The 20229-nt window shown below is 47.0% G+C and overlaps 8 protein-coding genes across 8 annotated transcripts; 4 read left to right on the forward strand and 4 right to left on the reverse strand.

The window, feature by feature from the left end:
• Positions 1-526: 526 nt before the first annotated feature.
• On the forward strand, positions 527-2028 carry FSST1_009092 (Six-hairpin glycosidase-like protein; the record flags this gene model as incomplete). The annotated part of the gene is made up of 2 exons (XM_083226037.1): positions 527-691; positions 748-2028. The coding sequence occupies 2 exons, from the start codon at positions 527-529 to the stop codon at positions 2026-2028; spliced, it is 1446 nt and encodes a 481-aa protein (XP_083085053.1).
• Positions 2029-2098: 70 nt separating this feature from the next.
• Positions 2099-4927, reverse strand: FSST1_009093 (uncharacterized protein; the record flags this gene model as incomplete). The annotated part of the gene is made up of 8 exons (XM_083223884.1): positions 2099-2694; positions 2752-3074; positions 3123-3524; positions 3574-3594; positions 3641-3843; positions 3892-4523; positions 4569-4649; positions 4693-4927. The coding sequence occupies 8 exons, from the start codon at positions 4925-4927 to the stop codon at positions 2099-2101; spliced, it is 2493 nt and encodes an 830-aa protein (XP_083085054.1).
• Positions 4928-5147: 220 nt separating this feature from the next.
• Positions 5148-7381, forward strand: FSST1_009094 (DUF2264 domain-containing protein; the record flags this gene model as incomplete). Its single annotated transcript, XM_083226038.1, has 3 exons — positions 5148-6018; positions 6066-6282; positions 6334-7381. The coding sequence occupies 3 exons, from the start codon at positions 5148-5150 to the stop codon at positions 7379-7381; spliced, it is 2136 nt and encodes a 711-aa protein (XP_083085055.1).
• A 422-nt stretch (positions 7382-7803) lies between these two features.
• On the forward strand, positions 7804-8661 carry FSST1_009095 (GNAT family N-acetyltransferase; the record flags this gene model as incomplete). Its single annotated transcript, XM_083226039.1, has 4 exons — positions 7804-7971; positions 8025-8090; positions 8142-8480; positions 8539-8661. 4 exons carry the CDS (start codon positions 7804-7806, stop codon positions 8659-8661), a joined length of 696 nt encoding a protein of 231 aa, XP_083085056.1.
• A 461-nt stretch (positions 8662-9122) lies between these two features.
• FSST1_009096 (dienelactone hydrolase family-domain-containing protein) lies at positions 9123-10083 on the reverse strand (the record flags this gene model as incomplete). Its single annotated transcript, XM_083226040.1, has 4 exons — positions 9123-9325; positions 9377-9723; positions 9773-9887; positions 9954-10083. 4 exons carry the CDS (start codon positions 10081-10083, stop codon positions 9123-9125), a joined length of 795 nt encoding a protein of 264 aa, XP_083085057.1.
• A 479-nt stretch (positions 10084-10562) lies between these two features.
• FSST1_009097 (FAD-binding oxidoreductase) lies at positions 10563-12074 on the reverse strand (the record flags this gene model as incomplete). The annotated part of the gene is made up of 1 exon (XM_083226042.1): positions 10563-12074. One exon carries the CDS (start codon positions 12072-12074, stop codon positions 10563-10565), a length of 1512 nt encoding a protein of 503 aa, XP_083085058.1.
• Positions 12075-13266: 1192 nt separating this feature from the next.
• Positions 13267-17211, reverse strand: FSST1_009098 (P-loop containing nucleoside triphosphate hydrolase protein; the record flags this gene model as incomplete). The annotated part of the gene is made up of 4 exons (XM_083226043.1): positions 13267-15684; positions 15735-16161; positions 16212-17056; positions 17107-17211. 4 exons carry the CDS (start codon positions 17209-17211, stop codon positions 13267-13269), a joined length of 3795 nt encoding a protein of 1264 aa, XP_083085059.1.
• A 486-nt stretch (positions 17212-17697) lies between these two features.
• On the forward strand, positions 17698-20152 carry FSST1_009099 (fungal specific transcription factor domain-containing protein; the record flags this gene model as incomplete). Its single annotated transcript, XM_083226044.1, has 7 exons — positions 17698-17757; positions 17841-17857; positions 17913-18538; positions 18597-18892; positions 18945-19379; positions 19429-19664; positions 19711-20152. 7 exons carry the CDS (start codon positions 17698-17700, stop codon positions 20150-20152), a joined length of 2112 nt encoding a protein of 703 aa, XP_083085060.1.
• Between the last annotated feature and the right edge of the window lie 77 nt (positions 20153-20229).

Consider the following 20229-nt stretch of genomic DNA (forward strand, 5'->3'; position numbering starts at 1 on the left):
AGTTACTGCGTATACGTATGTCCGACTGCCATTGCTTGGGACTTGGATGACGTGCCACCAAGGATGGTTATAATGCCACTAACTACTTGATCACCAGAATTTCTCCAAGACATGACAAGCGGAGCTCGGTAAATAATCTGATTGGATCCTACTTCGGTATACCCTGAGCTCGGTCATTTATATACATTCCCAGTACTGGTTCATAACACATCCTGATAATGAAACTCAGAGGTTATTGGAGTTGAAAAGATATTCACTACACCCTTTGTGCTGTTGAATTCTATCTTTAAAATTCATGAATATTATACGAGACTCAATATCCTTTTGACCATTTTATCAGGAGGCACCCACACTCGTGATAGCCCCACCATAACCTTCTGACGTGCATCGGGACATCGGGCAAAGGTTCGGATCAATCCTCCCGACAGGAGACGTCGAGTGCAGATCAAGACGACTTCCATTTAAAAGAAAGAAACTCAGTGAAGAATTCGAGCAAACAACTTCAAATATTTCAGAGAAAGAGAAAATGGCAATTTCTAACGGTGTCAACGGTCACACTAATAATAATGGCACTGACTCGTCATTCTTGAAGAACGGCAAAGCACCCATCTCATCAACTTTGGTTGATCTCTTTGACGAAAACATAACTGCCAAGATTCTCTTTGCTGCTGAGAACGGATTAATAAAGAATGTTTGTTAGATGGATCCCAAATATTACAGAAAAGTTGAACTTACATTCATTACCAGAACCCACCAGTCGCCTACCCTGAGTACGTCCCCCAGACTGGGCCAGACGCTGGCAAATATGTTCTTCGAGAAAAGCTCTTTTGGACATGCGGTTTCTTCCCAGGCTCCATATACTCTTTGATTGAGCGCATGATCAAGTTTCCGCAAGCGTCACCCGGTAGTTCCAAGAAGCAGCAGCTTCTAAAGCAATTACTCACAGTCGGACGAGCTTGGTCTGACCCGCTTAACGAATATGCGAGACGGACAGACACACACGACATGTCTTTCATGATTCAACCTTCGATGAGAGTGCGCTGGGAGGTTTTGCATGATTTCGACGCTCTACAGTCTGTCATAACTGCTGCACAGTCACTTTATTCTAGATACAACTCCAATGTCGGCGCTATTCGCTCTTGGGATGTCCTGTCGCAAGATGGCGTCGACATCTCGAGTATGACACAGGATTTTCTGGTAATCATCGACTCGATGTGTAATCTCGATCTACTCTACTACGCAGCAGCACAGACTGGTCAGACAGAGATGGCTGAAGCGGCGACAACGCACGCCAAAGCCTTGATCAAAGCCCTACTCCGAAACGAAACCGACGACTCTGTCGGCAGAACTATGTACAGCACCTTTCATGTTGTCAACTTTGATCCCAACAACGGATCTATCAAAGAGAAGAGGACAGGTCAGGGATATGCCGCAAGCTCAACTTGGGCCCGTGGACAAGCCTGGGGCATCCTCGGATACTCACAGACCTACAATTGGACAAAAGACCCCCAGTTCCTAGATGCAGCCATGGGACTTGCTGAGTACTTTATATTCAGACTCCTCAAGTCTCCCGATTGTGTTGAGGTACCTGTACCCGGCGAGAACCGCACCAAGGGCCGCTACGTACCACTGTGGGATTTCGATGCACCCATAGATACCTCTGCTCCGTTGCGAGACTCATCTGCGGGCATCATTGCGGCGAACGGTATGCTGGTGCTATCGCAAGCTCTAGCCGGCAGTGACACTCATGACCTCAGTGAGAGATATCGATCGATGGCTATTCGGATCGTCAAGGACACGCTTGAGTTTTCTCTAGCACAGGAAAAGTCCAAGGTCGCATTGAAGTCTGACGGGACCTTTGGAGTTGAGGATATGGAGCCCAACAGCCATTTTGAAGCTATTCTGAAGAACGCCACGGCTAATCACAATGCGAAGGATTACAAGAGATATTGGGACCATGGGCTCGTGTATGCGGATTATTATCTTCTTGAGTTTGGAAACAGGTTGCTCAAGATGGGCCTAGTATAAGTACATACGCATCGTCTTTGTTTGAATCGTGACAATAGTAAGAGAATGAACAAGTAGCACCTGTTCTGATTTAACCCAAAGTCCAACCATCTACAGGAAAAGCAGCTCCTTGGTCGTCGATAGTCTGTGCCGTAAACATCATATCGTCAAAACTAATTACCCGATCCAACTGCATAAAGTCCTGATCCATGAGAACAGTAGAAATAGCAGATAGCTCATCCGGAGAATTTTGCTCCAGGCCGGGATTCGTAGGGGATATTTGAGGCAGGAAGTTGAGTTGCTTGTTTGAAATCTGTGCCTGCGTGGGATCGAAAGGAAGTCCAGTATCCGTCGATCGCATATCAAATGATGTCTGCCAGGCTCTTGCGGCCGTCGAGTCCTCGTTCTGAGTGTCATGTTGAGCAAGTTCACGCCCCTGAGGAATCGGAGTAGAGCTCTGGTCGATGAAACCGTCGGTGGAATAACCAATCACGTCAGGAGAATAATCTGGATCCTCTGTGCACTTTTGATACAGAGCACGTAACTGAGCACTGTAACTCCCAGCGAGCGAGGTTTTGGACTTTTCTTTTGATATTAGACCAGTCCAGCGTTTGGCAAAATCATCAAGACTCTCAATCAAAACCCAGAACTCATGAGCCAACACAGTCTTGTAGTATCTCCAGTGAACTACAGGTTCATCAGCTTTAGAATATAGGAAAGAAGCAATAGGAGGGGTGAACCTACCGAGCAGGGCCCGAGCACTAACAAAGACGCAAAATGCAAATTGGCTGTTCACTGGACTATTTTCGGGAGTGTACTTGAGATACTTTCGTGTAATCGTTGCTGTTTCCGCCGCCGCGATTTGACATGTTTCAGCGCTGTGGGCACTGGGCATCCTAACAATGCTTGTCCACTGCGGTGCTGGATATGCTATCTGTTGGTGTAACAAAATCATCGAGGTATTATGTGTGATATGGGCAAGTGTGAGGTTCGGATCCATGTTGATAATGGTTGGTCTTCGAGAAATGTTGGAGTCTTTCCACTTTTGAGGCAAGAACATTTTCCAACTAGTGAGAGGTCAGTCGATATGTCAAGAATGACATCAGGAAACGTACTGAACAAGGCGAAGATCTAATTCCTTAAACCTGGTAAGCCAATTTCCGACCTCTTGGCGATCTTTGAAATTGATCCTCTGCTGGAGAAAGTAAGTAGTAACCCGACTCAAAGACTCGGTTGCTTCAATACAATATGCGAAAGCGCCCACAGTGGTCATATCAACTGTTTCATTCCTTTTGGTCCCTGTAGTGTTGGTCGATGGCGTTTCCGGCGGCGCTTCTGTAACCTGCTCAGGACTCGGATAGTGAGCTGGAAGAAAAACGATCGAGCTGCCCATCTTTGCTAGAGATCGGGGCCAGATACCAAAGTAGGGCGTCAATACTGTCTCTTCCTTATGCCAAAGGCCACCATCGGCAGGAAGTCTTCTGCGAACGTCATCCGATGTCAAGCTTGTGTTCCATCTACTTGAGTTAGTATAGATTGGCATGACTTTCGCCTTTGCAGACTTACCCGGTCATGACAGAACAGAGCCTATAGCCTGGTTAGTATTTCTCTACCAGAACATCTATAAGCGTACCTATCCAAGTTGAATATGCTCCAAAAGACTCGTCTTCGTTCTTCTTCCTGTGTCCAATTCTGGGATGGCAATAATGACCTAAATGGTTTCAGAAGAGGTCCTTGTTGCCGATCGTCAAACTCGACACTGAGCTGAAGATATTCGACTGTCCTCGTGAGCGAGCCTATGATAGGCCAAGCCCGATGCATATCTCCATTACCCATCTAGTATGATCGTTAGATTGGTTCATTGATAAGAAAAGTTGTCCTTACATCAGTAAACGCTATTATACTCAGAGCTTGTAAGTTCTCCACCGACATCCCGTCCATGCCGAAAAGAAGAACTATGCTTCGGGATTTGGATATCCATGCCTGGGTCTCCTTCTCAGACAACTTCTCGCTGCTGGAGTCCACGAAGCGAATGGCAGCAAACACTATGGCATACAAAAGTACAGTGAGGCAGGGTAATTGCTCATGATTATAAAAGCGGCTCCTGAAACGAGTCTCATGTAGGATGGGTATCCATGGCTGAACCATGATGAAGTATGCGTTGATGACTTCTTCCAGCAGCTCTGGTGGCGGTAGTTGGCTTGTCGTACTTCCCAGCTCGCCGAGCTGACTGGCCAACTCTATGTTTGGATTGCCGCAGCTGTCGACTCTTCTCCTCTTCCGGGGGTGCTGCTGGACATCATTTGGGGATGAGAGGGAAAGTGTTCCAGGCGTTGCGTGTTGAGGAATTGAAGGGTTGTTGACAGCCTGTGATGGCAGCGAAACGCCGGCATTGGATATCAAGCCACGAAGCTCTTGTATAAGACTCGAGAACGCTCCAATGACTTGTGATGAATCGACTGAGTCGGTTGAATTATTGGTGCCCGAGCCTTGAAACACTGTACTTTCGAGAGCCTCTTGATGCTGTTAGTAAGAGTCCAAGCCACTACCACTGTACATACCAACTCTGCGATTGAGCCCTTCTATCACGCCGGTCTTGACGCCAGGTTTGGCCTTCTTGAGATCATAAACGCATGGCGAATCTGTTTGAGTTAGTAACCGTGAAGCTTTGTTCATGTGACTTACCTAGCCGCTGGCAATGATTGCATGTGGGTTCTCTATCACAACGAAGCTTGCGTCGCTTACAACCCTGACAGCTCGGTTGAACAGCGGATCCATTCCCGGCGGTGGGCGACTGTATGCTTTGGTGATTCATTTCTGCGTTAATGACTATGGCTTCGCCCGCTGCCCGAGGGATGAGTTGAAGGAGGGAGCGGAGATATCTGTGTCGATCAGCAACCCTTGAGAGTGTTTTCCCCATGGGGAATAAGCGGGCCAATAGTGGCTCTCCATAAGCCAAGAGGCCTCGGAGATGACTCCCCCGATGCCCGAAATTGGGGTCACCTCATCATCTGATCAGGAGCAGGACACAGCTTTGAATGAGACCATACACAATAGTACATGGTAAGTCTCCGATGAAATACACGAGTCAATGCAATCAACATCCTTCACCAACAACACGGAAAGACTAACCCACCAAAATGCCACCACTATCAGGATTCTCCGACAACAGATTTGAAAGTCGAGATGACTTTATCGAGGCCATAATCGCACTCATCAACCCCCTCAACAAGTACTTTTCGCCAGATAAATCTCGAATTCGTATCCCAGTAGCGACAGGTGCACATTTCGACGAGTCAGCTGCCCAGCTGGAAGGTTTTGCAAGGCCACTATGGGCGATTGCGCCGTTACTCTATGGCTATGACTCTATCAGCAACAGAGACCTAGCAACTCGTGTTGACGAATTAGTCCAACCATGGGTCCAAGGCTTCATAGCAGGGACCGATCCAAATCATCCCGAGTATTGGGGGACTATGAAAGATATGGACCAGCGAATGGTCGAATCTGAGATGATAGCGTTTGCACTCATAGCTGCACCAAAACGATTCTACAATCCTCTAAGTGACGGCCAAAAACACAACATCAAATCCTGGCTGAGCTCCATCAACGGAAAGGAGATGCCTCCAACAAACTGGAGATGGTTTCGCGTATTTTGCAACTTGGCCCTAGTCAAGACTTGCGGCTTGCCCCTGTGTCAAGTCCAAGCCGAACTAGATGCTGATCTAAAGATATTAGACAGCTTCTACCTTGAAGATGGGTGGTCAGGTGATGGACCATGGCAAACAGCCGATCAAGCAGCCCAAGAAACGGAGTTTGCCGCCAGGACTGGACGTCGAGACGCCATCGGAGTCGGAAGACAAGCAGATTACTACTCTGGAAGTTTTGCTATACAATTCAGTCAGGTTCTTTACTCCAAGTTTGCGGCTGACCTGGACGAGAAGAGATGCGAAGTGTATCGACAAAGAGCCCGTGACTTTGGCTCAAAGATATGGAGGTACTTTGACGCTCAAGGTAAGAAGAACGCAGGTCCCCAGTGATGGAGATACTAACCAGTATAGGCTCATCTATTCCCTTTGGTCGATCACTAACATACCGGTTTGCATGCGGGGCATTCTTTGGTGCTTTAGCTTTTGCCAAAGTCCCTGGAATGCCTAAACCGCTCGATTCACCCGGAGCTATCAAAGGATTCCTCATAAGACATCTGAGATGGTGGGCACAAAACTCAACCGACATCTTTGCTACTGATGGTACCTTGACTATTGGATGGTTATATCCGTAAGCTAGTATCCAATACCACTTAATCGCCAAGACACTAAGATATGACAGAAACATGTACATGGCCGAAGACTACAACTCTCCTCAGTCGGTCTACTGGTGCCTCAAAACACTCATAGCCGTTGGCTTAGACGATGAAGACGAGTTCTGGATCTCAGAAGTACAAGAATACCCTCCCTTTGATCCCCCAACACAGATAGTGTCAGCTCCACAGCAAATCCTATGCAACCATCCGCTTAGCAACCACCATTTTATGCTCACACCCGGTCAGTTTGTGGCTTGGCCAATGAAAGCCAACCAAGCAAAATATTGCAAGTTTGCCTATTCCTCAGCCTTTGGTTTTTCTGTACCTACAGGACCCCTCATCCAACAGATTGCCCCGGACAATCAACTGGCATTGAGTAGGGACGACAGAGAAACCTGGGCCGTGAAGTGGAAATGCGACGAAGTCCAGTTTGGAACATTGGGGACCAAATCAGATGACGGGTGCCAGGCGGACGTGTCTGTTGCGAGTGTGAGATGGTATCCATGGGGCGATCGAGCTGTGGTAATTGACACTGTTCTTCTTTCACCCACTAGCCAGTGGCCAGACTGGCATATCAGAATGCATCGTATACGTTGCAACATCAGTATTCCTTCTCTTCATACTGTTGAAGGCGGATTTGCTATATATGGCCGAAAGGCCGCTTCTGGCATGAATCTTCCATCTGTCGAAACCATTGACGATGCCATGCCTGGCAAGTTTGAGGGAACTTATTCAGATGATGATTCAACACTGATCTGTTCGGAAGATGGATGCAGCGGGGTGTCAATTGAGGCTCTCCTAGACAGATCTAAGACGTCAGTTGAGAGTTATGTGCTAAAGCCAGACTCAAATAGTAACATTGTTCGCCAAAGGACCCTCATTCCCGTCAATGGGGTATCAATTCCGGGTGGTATGGAGCCTGGGCAAGAAGTTTGGATCAAGAGCTCAGTGTTTGCCATCTCATCAAAGGCCAACGGGGGAATTTCAAGTGACACTTCTAGTCTCAGAGACAAGTGGTTGAGCCGCCCTTCAATTGATGTGGCAAGCATTGAACAGATCCTCCACAACATGTAGTTTGACATGACTCGATAGGAGGGATGTCAATCTGTGTATATAAGAACAGGATTTCGATTTCATTATTAGCTGTACTTGGTTCATGTGATTTACTATACCGTGTCTGGATTTAGAGATACCCGATTGAATAATACATCGTTATCAATTGGACATTTGAAGCCTTTCGGTATCCTTCTGGTGCCGAGACAACTCAGATCGATCAAACTAAACAGAAAAGGCAGGTCAGCATGATATGAGCACATGCGGGACATGGAGTTCCGGATAAACCTGGTTCCGATCCTCTATGACTCATGTCCTACCTCCAAAGGAACACATGTACATATGTTATGGTTCCTCAGATTTGCAATAGATTCGACAACCATCCAAAACATTATTTCTACCAAATACTCAAGTCTGATTTTTAAAAACTACCTTCTGCCATCATGCCGTCAGCAACTCGTGATCAAATCCTGCTAGTTCCCTGGGATTCCAGCTCAGCAGAGCATGCTAATCGATTATATGAAGAGAGAGCTCAATGCGGTTGGGATAAACAGAGGGTTGAGGGATGGAAGGAAAAACAGACGATAGGAGAAAAGTGCATCTTTTGGATTGTGAGTCAACAGTACGACACCATAACTGTAACTGCATATTAACCTCTACTTAGACACTTCGACCCGAGGACCCTCAAACTCGTGAATCTCTTGAACTTCACTTCAATGCATTCCCTTCTGTAAGTATATACAAGATGAGTCTCTACGACCTATTATTAACAATCTCATAGGAAAAAGGCCCATTGATAGACACGGCCTTCAGCCTCCGAGGCAAGCCACGAACGCCATCACATACAAAGTTTCACCCAGTCGGTCATATCTCACTTGACCACACCAATGAGAAGAAAGGGGACTTCGTTCTGGACCTTCCTGAAGAAGGAGTGTATTGGATCAAGACCTTTTACATTTCGAAAGCACTGCGAAGCAAAGGCATAGGACGCGCCGCCATGGACCTCGTTGAGTCAATGGCCATTGATGAACCACTATGTGCCAAGACACTGGCCCTTGATACTGCTCAGAAGGATACACAAAAGAGACTTTATAGAGAAAAAACTGGTTCAGAGCTAGCTGTAAGTTGGGATTCTGGTAATACGAAATAACGGGCGTGCCGAACTAACACGTTTACAGTCTTCTAATCAAGATTGGTACGAAAGACGCGGGTATCGATTAATTCATACGGAACCAAACTTTTACACGGATCCTGAAGAGCCTCCAGTCGATGCTGTATTTCTGAGAAGGGACATTGCATAGAATCTCATTGTTATCCTCTATCCCATTGCTAAAGCTATCAATTGCATTTTTGCCTTGAAGAATCACATAAAGTAATAGAACAAATGTCGAATGGATAATGCAGTTCCCCGGCAACTGGTCATTATCAACACCAATACCTTCAATTGACGATATCATTAAGATCTCACTGCAAGCTAACGGCGACTGTGTCACTTCTTCTTATAGCTAAGATTTAGGCCCCTGGCACACATCTGGCCTGCTTAACTCAACCTGTAGAGTGGTCATTGTACTCATTGCCCAGATTTTGGTTTGAGTAGACAAGTGTTATTTTCCATAGATAGATCGAATGGATGCTTAACTCTTAGGCATGAAGAGTTCGGATGTTTTTATTGTGATCATATATCGATTCACTCGGTATTAGAAGTAAAACATATGCACATAGCTTTCTACCTAACAGCACCACAAATTGCATGCAAGTAATCCTAGTCCCAAGCTCCAAAGAAACGAACAGCCTGGTAGAACGCCTCTGTTTTGGCAAAAGCCTGCTGCGGATCTGAGATGTTTGCACGCACCGCAAAACCATGGTTCGTTCCGCTGTACAAAGTTGAAGAAAACGGCTTCCCGATCTTTGTGAGGATAGCGTTTGTCTCTGCTTGCCTCGGCTGAGGAAAGATATTATCGTCGGCTAAAGTAGGGTTAGCTCCAAGTCTGAAGATGTGGGTGAAACAAGTCCTACCAGCACCAGCAATGGATATGGGTTTCACGACAGCCTGGATTTCTTCAGTCTGCAATAAACTAGGATGCGCCGTGAAGCCAACATCTGCTCCACCCTTCTTGTCCAGCTGACGGAAAACGTAGCGCCCACCATAACAATAGCCACTGGCAGCAACCTTGTTGACTTTAAGTTCTTGCCGGAGATATTTAATTGCTTTGGCAACGACAGGATCGGCCACACTTGGTGGGTACTTAGCGAGGAACTCTGTGACGTTAAACCCAGGAGTTTCCTCGCTTGGAGCGGGTGATCCATTGAAGAGATCTGGCATGACTGTGATATATCCCTCTTTGGCAAAGTTATCGGCCAATCTAGATACAATCAGCCATAAGACATTTGTCACCCACCGCCCTTCCTTACTCTTTGTTCTCTTTGAGTTTGAGACCGTAAATGTCTGTCAGAAACAGGACGCCAGTTCGGCTTCCTGGCTTCTTGTAGCCCAATGATTTATGCGGCTTCGACACGTACAAGGTTACTGTTGTGAATTGTTAGGCCACTCTTCAACACAAACTCTTGAAACAGTGAATTATCCAGTACTGACATCCTTGGTAATTGACCTCCTCGCCCCTCAGATGACTGCTTTCAGCAGCTGTAGCCTGTGCTGATACCCCAACAGGGGCGACAGACGAGACAAGCGAGAGTATGACAGCGATTGGATTCAGAAACTTCATTTTGCTGATGCTACAGTGAACAAAACAACTACCAAGTGGAAGGAAATGACGGGAGGTTGGAAGAGGGGCTTGATATAAAGTTTGCTGAGCTAATCTGACAAACAGGCTAAAAAGAAGAACAAAAGTCTGTTTCGTCATTAATGGAACGTGTCTTCGCAACCAAACTTGTTACTGGTCTGGAAATTTCGGAGCCATGCAAACTTTGTTTCCTGGAATCATAAAAGACAAAATTAGCTAGTCGATCTTATCCTCTTTAGACAGGTTTCTTAAGCTATTCATTTTTGAACCCTGGTTTCCAACGGCCAACTTTTCTTTTTTCTACTAGCTTCGATACCACGCTAGAGCGGGGTTTGGAGTCGGAGATTAATGAATTTATGCTTGTTGGCGATAATGTGATAGATAAGTATTTGCAATGCTATTGGACACAAGCTATATACGTAACAAAGAATAAACACCCCCTCCCCCTCGGTCAAGTCAAACTAAGGCAGAGGGATTGACTGTCTGTGATTGATAAACAGGCCCTCAGGATCATATCGAGCTTTGATTTGCTTAAGACGCTCATAGTTTCCGTCGTACAGACGAGAACTCCATTCCTTCTCAGTAAGCTCAGTGTCGGCATAGTTGACGAAGCCGCGGAGCTTAGCACCACCCTTGACGAGTGAGTCCTCGAAGGGCTTTATTGAAGCTCTCATGTAGCTGATACCATCACTAGGGTAGGCGCCAATTGCATTGGCGTCCCAACGAATCAACCAAAGGTTCTTGCCGTGGGCATAAGCGGTATCACTATCCTTGATAGAGCGGGATACACCACCCCAGAGATCCATGTATCCGAACTTTGTCATGTCGGTACGGTTGAAAGCTAGAGTGGTGCTCTCAAAGAGGATCTGGGCTTGCTTGACAGTGAGAGGGTGGTCGGTGGTGGTAGTAAGAGATTGAGTGTAGAAAGATCGACCCCCTAGGGAACCTCCATTTTCTAGCTCCATTCCCGGTCCAGCGACAGCAACCTCGAGATCCCACCAGGGAAGAACAGTACTCTTGACCGCAGTGTTGGAGCTGATGGTCTTGAGCTTCTTGACAAGAGGAGCCATGACGCTATCAAACGAAGCAGGGTTACCATAGAAGTATCCAGTGCCACCATAAGGGGGAGCCATGATATTCCATCGGAAAGCCCACGTGTCAGGGCAGTCCTTGCTAAGAGAGTACTCCTGGATGGCGACGAGAGCCTTTGCGCCAGCCTCGGGGGTAAGGTCGCCCATAGACAGGGTAAAGTTGATAGCCTTGTCGAACTGGGGCTTGAAAGTCTTTGTCTTCATGGAGAGAATGATACCAAACGAGGATCCAGCGCCTTGAGCAGCCCAGAACAGGTCGGATCCGGGCCCCTTCTTAGCGTTGACATTCACGATGGTCCCGTTAAAGAGCATGTACTCGATCTCTTGTAGATTATCCATGGGAGTACCAAGGAACCTAGAGGTCGTTCCGAAGCCACCCCCTATGCTAGAGCCTGTGGCTCCGACGTGAGCGCCACGGACATGAGGGACGTGACGACCAGCAGTATCCCAGAGGTACTTTTGAACAGGGCCGACATGGGTACCTCCACCAAAGGTGAGAATGGTAGATTTCTTATCATAGCTGACCTCGTCGAAAGCAGCCATATTGATAACCAAATTGCCAGGGTTTCCAAAGCCATTGCCCTGGAATGAGTGCGCAGGTCCAAGAGCATTGGCCTTGACCTTTGACTCGCGAGCACATTTCAGTGCAGAGGCAACTTCGTCCCTGTTTTCAGGGAAGGCGATAGCTTCAGGGTCAGGCTTGAGACGCTTTTGGAACATTACTGTTTCCTGGGCCCAGGAGCTGTCGGTGTCGATGACATTGCGAACACCGGCTTCGTCGAGACACTTGGAGATGACATCAGCCTTGTTCTGGGCGAGGACAGTAGAAGCCAAAGAAAGGAGGGCGACGGCGAGGCGTCGAAGGGAGCGTGGAGATTCCATGTTCGCTGATCAGTGAGGATCTACGATAGGGGAGAAGAAGAAGACAAGATGGGTGAAGATTTAGGGTTCTCTTTATACTGAGTTTTTGGGTACAAATGGGTCTTGACTCTTCCTGGATAAGTGTAATCTAACCGATACTTTGGTTCTTGCCTTAGGCATCTTGCTTGAATGTTACTCTGACATCCAAACAAACTGTCACTCGTCTCACTCTGTTTGTCTTGGAAGTTCCTGCTTAAAGGCCCGAAGTCATAAACCCGATTCCCAATCCGGAAATCTTCAGGGGTATTTGATGCAGGTTCCAATCCAAGCCACACTTTATTTGACTTTACCTCAACTGTTTGATGGGGGGGGCTTCTCAAAGTCTAATCGTTACCTCAACTGTATATCTACCGGCAATCAAATCCTTGACGGGTCCTCATTCCAACGTAGGTAGTAATGAAACGCTGAGTCTCCACTACTACTAGGTTCGGGGTGCCTGGTTCCGCTCGACCTTCTTCTTTTAGTTCACCTTCCGTATCCTATAAGGAAGGGATCATAGTTGTAGCTAGGTAGCTATTCACATTTCGAGACAACTTCGTGGACTTATCCGATTGATGGATTTAGCCTGTTACCCAAAACGCGGATATTGCTAGTCGTAGGATGAAGCAAGACATTAAGTGCGGCGTGGCACTTGGAAGGATCACAGCGTGATCACTCCATGTAATACAGAACTGCGACAGATTCTCAAAAGATGGCTTGCGCTTATGTAAAAAAAAGTCAGCATCGAATGTTTTCAGCTTACCTGGTTATATGATAACCCCTGTATCTAAGCGAACTAGTTGAGGAACCCCGAGTCCTTCAAATAGGCTCAATTACTACACGTGAACCTTTTCCGTGGTACTACCTTGAGTTTACTATGTATTTGCCGAGCCTACCGACAGGTTTCTCTGACTGGTGCGCTAGCATGTCACGGTTCCGATAATTAGGGTTAGCCTTAGCTTCCAGCCCCTGATCGACATGGAATAGGATTAGCATTGTAATAGATCAAGTATTATAGAATGTTATGAATTGATGAGGATACAGAAGATGGTATATAGAGCCTTTCTAACAGACAGTCAACAGTATATATCTCAGGAAGAAAACAAATCTATGAGCCGCTTTTTACCATGATGTTGGTAGTATAAATGTCCGGCAAAGAAACAAAATATATTTATTAGTCGCTAGTCCCTCTATCAAGAGACTGGGCCTTGCACATATCCGCATAAACACCATTCTTGGCCTGGAGCTCCCCATGCGTTCCGACTTCAGCAACCTTGCCGCCAACAAGGACAAAGATGATGTCTGCATCTCGGATAGTTGACAATCTGTGAGCAACAGCTATCACACTGCAACCACTCTCCCTCCTCGTTTGCTCGAGAGCTTCTTGGACCAGTTTCTCAGAATGGGTGTCCAGTGCTGAGGTTGCCTCATCAAGCAGCAGCAACTTCGGGTTTCGGATAAGAGCTCGTGCAATGGCGATACGTTGACGCTGGCCACCGGAAAAGGCTGTGCCGCGAGCACCGCAGGTAGTGTTGAATCCTTCAGGTAGCGAAGATACAAATTCGAGGATATTAGCTTGTCGGGCTGCTTCGTTCAGCCTTTCGTCGGTTGCGTCTGTGGCATCGCCGTCCAGGCCCATCAAGATGTTTTCTCGTACAGACCCTTCGTACAGAACAGGCTCTTGTTGAACCATGGACATCTGGGAGCGGAAAAGTCGAGGGGACATGTCCTTGATGTCTTGCTCTCCCACGCAAATCTTACCCGTGGTTGGGTCGTAGTACCGCTCAAATAGCGAGATAAGAGTTGATTTGCCGCAGCCACTGGGGCCGACGACGGCGACAAACTGGGAAGGGTTAATATCCATAGACAGGCCTTGGAGCACCTTGGTGCTTCGGCTCTTGTACTTGAAGTGTACATCGTTCACGCCCACATGTTGATCAAAATCAGGACCCTTATCCTTATTTTCATCGGTCTCACAAATAACGGGCTTTTCCTCTCGAAGGTTGAACAAATAATTGGCCGCTCCCTTGGCCATGGTGAGGCTAGTCAAGTTTGCAAACAGTTGACCGGCAGCCTGTCCCGCGAACAGAACTCCCATGAAAATGAGAAAGAACTGGTCGGCGCTATACTCGCCAGACGCCATAAGTTGCGAGCCGTACCAGAACCCAAGAGCCATGACAAGGAACTCAATCGACTGCGAGAATGCGTATGCAATCATCGAAACAGATAGTGACTTAATAGACTTGATGACAATGCTGGAAAGTGTTTCAGAATACTGAGTGATAAAGTCCATCTCAGCGGTCAAAGATGTAACAGTTCGCAGTGAAGAAACAGCCTCGCTGGCAAGACTTGCACTCTCTCGGAATCTCGCCTCATTACTCTCATGTAGTCTTGACTCGAGGCGGACCTTGAAGTATCCAGATCCCATAAGTAGTGGCAACCCAGCAAAGACCATCACAAGAGCGAGCTTCCATCCGTACGCAATTGCAAGAATGGAACTAGCAGTGATATTAACAATCATGACAAGAATAACGAAGATATTGAGGCCCAGAAGCTCTTGTAGGTGTAAAGGAATGGAGGACAGAGTAGACGCCAAAGCACCAGATGAGTTCTCTGGTCGATCAAAGAACTCAATATCGAGTCCAATCATTCGGGTAAACAACTCAAGGCGATACTGGTATGAGATGGTTTGTGCGACGTGGTTGGCGATGTAACCAATAATACCATATGCTACCAGGTTTCCAAGCGCAATGACAAAGAACATGAGAGCGTAGAAGTTGACATCCGAAGCAGAAGTCTCGACTGAGAAAGCAGTGATAATTCGCGAGAACAGAACAGCTTGGCCGGGCCATGTTGCCGCAGCTATACTGCAACAAAGGGCAGATATGATGATATAGGGACGAAGCGCTTTCTGTTCCTTGACAACTAGGAATATGCTTGAGAGGATAGATCGGTCCTTGGGTTTTGACTCCTCGCCTTCGGCCACCATGGACTTGTGAGTCTGTGCTGTCATAACACGGCCTACAGTGTCGTCTGTATCGAATGCATCAGGGTTTTCCTTGACAATCATATCAGCCTTTGTCTCCTGTTCAACAACAGCAAGATTCTGTGCACGAATAAGCCGAGCGTAATGGGAGTCAAGCGCAAGAAGCTCCTCATGGGTACCCTGCTCAACAACCTGCCCAGAAGAGATAACCACGATGTTGTCAGCGTCTTTGATAGTCGACAGCCTATGGGCAATAACAAGTGTCGTTCGCTGTTGAGAAACGCGTGACAGAGCCTTCTGCACCATGCGTTCGGCGTTGGGATCAAGAGCACTAGTTGCCTCGTCGAGCAGAAGGACTTTCGGATTCGAGACAACGCTACGAGCAATAGCGACTCGTTGCTTTTGACCGCCACTCAAAGTGTTACCCCTTTCACCAAGATACGTGCTATAGCCGTTCTCAAGGTTTTGAATAAATTCGTGAGCATAGCTGGCCTCACACGCTTCTTGGACAAGTTTCCGCTGCTCCTCGATAGGAAGAGCTTTTTGAATGTCGGTGAAACCCTTTGAAACGTTCTCAAAGACGGTACCCCTGAAAAGCACAGGTTCCTGTAGAATATGTTAGTTGAATGGGTTAAAAGAAAATGACTGATATTCACCTGTTGAACAAGAGCCATCTGTGATCTAAACCACTTGACATTAAGTGTCGAAACATCCACGCCATCGAGAAGTAGGCGTCCCGCGGATGGGACGTACCATCGCTCCAGTAGTCCAATAATGGTACTCTTACCTGAGCCGCTCGCACCAACGAAAGCCGTGGTCTTACCAGCTGGGATGTTCAAGTTGATACCCTTGAGTACCTGTGTGTCTGGTCGTGAAGGATAGGAAAACGAAACATTCTCGGCCTGAAGATGTCCGTTACATGTTTCAGGAGCGTGTCCTTCGTTGGAAAGAGGGTCGAGCAAAGAAGGCTTGTCGAAGATCTTGAAAAGCTCTGATGCTGCTGCTGCACCGTTGGCAAGAGCTGGGATCTGAGGGTAGAGGAGACCAATGGAAGACGAAGCAAGAAGGACAGATAGAACGACGCTGTGAATCTATAATTAGCATTCCATGACCATTAATTAATAAAAACTTACGTAAACACAGTACCGACGGAGTCAATCTCTCCGCTCCGATACATACGAAAGCCTTGCCAGAATGCCAAAGCATTCCCAGAGTACATACAAAAGTATGTGGATGCGCTCATGATACCATAGATCATTGACTTCTTTTTTCCAGTGGTGTGAGCTTCCTGGAGATAACTGTTGTATCGCTCACCCATTCTACCTTGTGCCCAAAATGCATGGACAGTTCGGATAGAAGTCAAAACTTCCTGTGCAAAGACATTGGCTTGTGAGTAAGTACTAGTGACCTTTGCTTCTATAGGAGCATCAAGCGCCATGCCGACGCCCATGATGATGAAGAAAAGAGGCACAACAGTAAGAGTAATCAGAGCCAGCTTCCACTGGACTGCAATGGCCACCACAAAGGCCGAGACAAACATGGCAAGTCCTTGTACCAGAAGCGACAACTTCTCAGCGATGCCTTGGTTGATGCGCGTTACATTGGTGGTCATCTGGGTTGCAGGAGATCCGACATTGGCTGTATCGAAATACCATACCTCAGTTCGTAGAAGCTTTTCGAGGAATCGCTGTCGAAGTACTCGTGTTGTTCGGATGCCTGATATCGTTATGGCTGTTGTTGCGATGTAGGCCAAGGCGAATTTCCCTACAAAAAGGTAGATAAACCAGAGAACGAAGGAGTTGACCTCGGGTTTAAAGTCGTCAGGGTCAACAGAGCCTCCGGCGAAGTCTCCAAAGCGGCCCACAGCTTGTCCAAATATAATAGTCATACACGGCATTGCTGCTCCACTCGCGATAGAACAAACAAGGGAGATGATGTTTAAAACCCAATCGAGACGGTCGGCGAATTGGAAGGCGCGCTATTACATGTTAGTTGTGTTCAGAAGTATCAGTGAGGAGGGTTTTGTACCCATAAATCGCCCAGTTGTGCTTGCTTTTCACCCTCATCTTGTTTTGTTGTTGCCGTCGTCGAATCCTCGACAGAAGACTTCCTCTTTTCGTTTTCCGGATCCATGATCGATGGGTGTTGGTGAGGATTGCTGTTAATAAGGTAGAAGAATGAGTGGGAAGAAAGGAAGAAAGATTGCTAAAAAGCCTGGGAGGCAACAAAGTAAAATCGGGTTTATTTCTTCAAGAATCCAAGTCATTGTGGCACCGTCGAATACTTAAAACTCTTTGCATCCTTCAATGGATATCTGTAAAGGGAATGTAATTAAGATGGCTCATGCTGACTTTGGACCATCCCTGGAGATCATCAGTCAGAGCCCCCTGTCGCATCTTCCTTATAGCGGAACCAAGGAAGGCAGGATATCCAATCGATTGGATCGCCGCTAACGTTATTGGGCTCGGGAATACGGGTCCCGCGGTTCCGTGGCAGCGAGGAGGATGCAAGTAAGCATAAGCTTGACTTGTTTTCTTATTCTTCTCCGAAAGCCCGTCCGTCCGTCAACCCGTCAATCCGTGAAAGCGGCATTAACAAGTCTACAGTCTCAGACACGTCATGTCTGGTGAGGAGACTATCCTGGCAAGGCGAGCTCGTCTTTCTCAGGTTCCACGAGCGGTGCGTACCATATTTAGAATATACTCTAGCACTAGTTGCAGAGCTGCAGCACCATGCCATACTAACTCCCTAATAGTGTGAAGCATGCAAAGTCAGAAAGGTAAATGGGTTAACATTGACATCGTTTTATTATTAATCAAACTAAACTTAATAAGATCCGATGCGACAGATCTCAACCCTGTGGCAATTGCAAGGCCGCTGGTATTACTTGCCAACAAGCCCATTCTATACAGCAGTCAGACCAACGTCCCAGGCAAGACAACAGAATATCGCATCTGTAGGTTATTCACACTCTTTTCTCGACTGTACTGTACTAATAACAATAAAAGAGAAGAATATGTGGCGTCTCTTGAAGCTCGATTGGCCAAGGTTGAGGTTCGATTAGACAAACAGCCTGCTCAGTCATCCACATCAACACCTGCGTCCACGAATCCTCCTATTTCCACGCCTGCGTTTTCGAAACATGATACTTCAGTTTCTCCAACCGCCTCTTCTGAGCCAAGCGTCTACGATGTTGCCCAAACTCCAGTTGGCAACTTATACGAGGGAAGCTCGTCGTTTATATCCCAATTTCAGCAGGCTAGCGAAGAGATCAAACGGTCTGCAGCTGCAAAGACACCCGAGGGGCAGCAGAGTATCAGCGAGTCTTTCAACCAGTTGAACTCGATACTACATGATGCAAATAGCAAAAAGCCGCCTTCTCATGTTCCAACACGGTCTATACCGGATATTACACCTTTACCAGCTTCGATTATACTCAAGATTATACGCATAATAAAAGGTAATACTAAGCCACTTTCCTATAGCTCAATGCATATGGCGTCTAATTATACCTACAGCCAATCCAACTCGATTCTTTCCTGGCCAAGCAATGACCGACACAAAGCTGATTGAACACCTCTGTCAAAAGGTCTATTTTCCCACTGAGCCTGTGACTCTCGGCCACGTTACAAGCGTCAATGGCATCATGCGCCTTCTCCTTCGTGAACTGATCATCACCGAAGACCCTTTGAGCAAAGAGCATGACTTGGAATCATTGAAAGCACAGGCTGAACGGAACTTTCACCTGGGTCTCGAGACCTTTGAGACTATGACGGTACCTAGCTTTGAAAACGTCGTTGCCATAACAACTGCTGTAAGTCTGAAACATCGTCATATGTGATGGCATTACTCATGCAGTTATCCAGGTTCTCAAAATACAGAACGAAAGCAAACCAGTTCTCGCACGCACTCTTGTCAACGCAGGACTCAGTCATTGCCAGATGTTAGGCTATCATCGAGAGATTACCTATCAAAAAGATCAAAGTGGCTTTGCTGAAAACAAACGTCGTCTCTTCTGGACCCTATATGTCTGTGACAAGACCAACTCTATCCATTTCGGTAACGCCTCCCGGATGCAAGACTTTGAAGTCGATGCGCAATACCCAGCTATTCCAGAAGATGCAGCTGAAAAGCCATGGATTGAGTTGTTCAATCTTGTGATCAGACTTGCCAAGATCCAAGGGCTGATTTTTGACAAGTTGTACTCTGTGGCTGGGTTACAAGCACCAGCCATGGAACGTCGACAGTGGATTGACACTCTTGTTGCAGACGCTCATCAATGGAGATACGACCTTGATCAAGTAATGTGTCTCTTAGCTTTCTATCGAACGCCTACTAATATTCATACAGCTCGATGGCAGTCAGGTTCGCTTTATAAAGCTTCTCACCCTTAGCCTAAACCACTGGGACATCATGTATTACTCGACCCTCACCACTCTCCTCAGAGCACCAGCCATGCCTGGTGTCAGTACAGATATGACTTCGCAATGTTTCCAGGCCGCTAGGCTCGCTTTAGAAAGCCATCTCCGAGCATTCTCCGGCTACGACGGAGTCAAATTGTTTACAAAGGCAGACTATATCGATTGGTGAGTGAAACGTAGATCGCTATCTTTCATCAGCTTATATGGCCAGGGCTCTTCACAATTCATCATTTACTCCATTTGTGGTAATTTTTCTCCACTCTATCGCAGCGTCCAATCTTGAAGACGTCAATCTTCTCGAACAAGTTGTAGATACCTTCCGGCACGCCCGAGAAATCCATGCCGGCGCCGAGAAGCTGTACAAGATTTGCGCCACCTTTAGTAGATTGGCACGACGAATGGTGGAGTCACGGAACACGTCCGTGGGCATGTACGACCAAAACACCGACTCACTCCAAGTGGCTGGTGTGTCTGAAAATGTGCCACTTATTTGGCCTGAAACGTTTGCACAACCATCCGGACAGGGACAACAGGCTGCGGTTGATGCTAATACTGATGCCTTTTTGAACGATGACATGACGTCCATCTTGGCGGATTGGATTAATGGCCAGCCTCCTGCTACGGAAATGTTTGCTATGGACTTTGGGGAGTAATTAATAGGTAGATTTGGATCACTGGATTAGGATATTATTCACAAATGTACCTGCAGTTTGGGCAAACGCAGAAGTCA

The sequence above is a fragment of the Fusarium sambucinum genome, chromosome II (assembly GCF_050947815.1).
Source record: "Fusarium sambucinum isolate potato_lamoka chromosome II, whole genome shotgun sequence".
Lineage (NCBI taxonomy): Eukaryota > Fungi > Ascomycota > Sordariomycetes > Hypocreales > Nectriaceae > Fusarium > Fusarium sambucinum.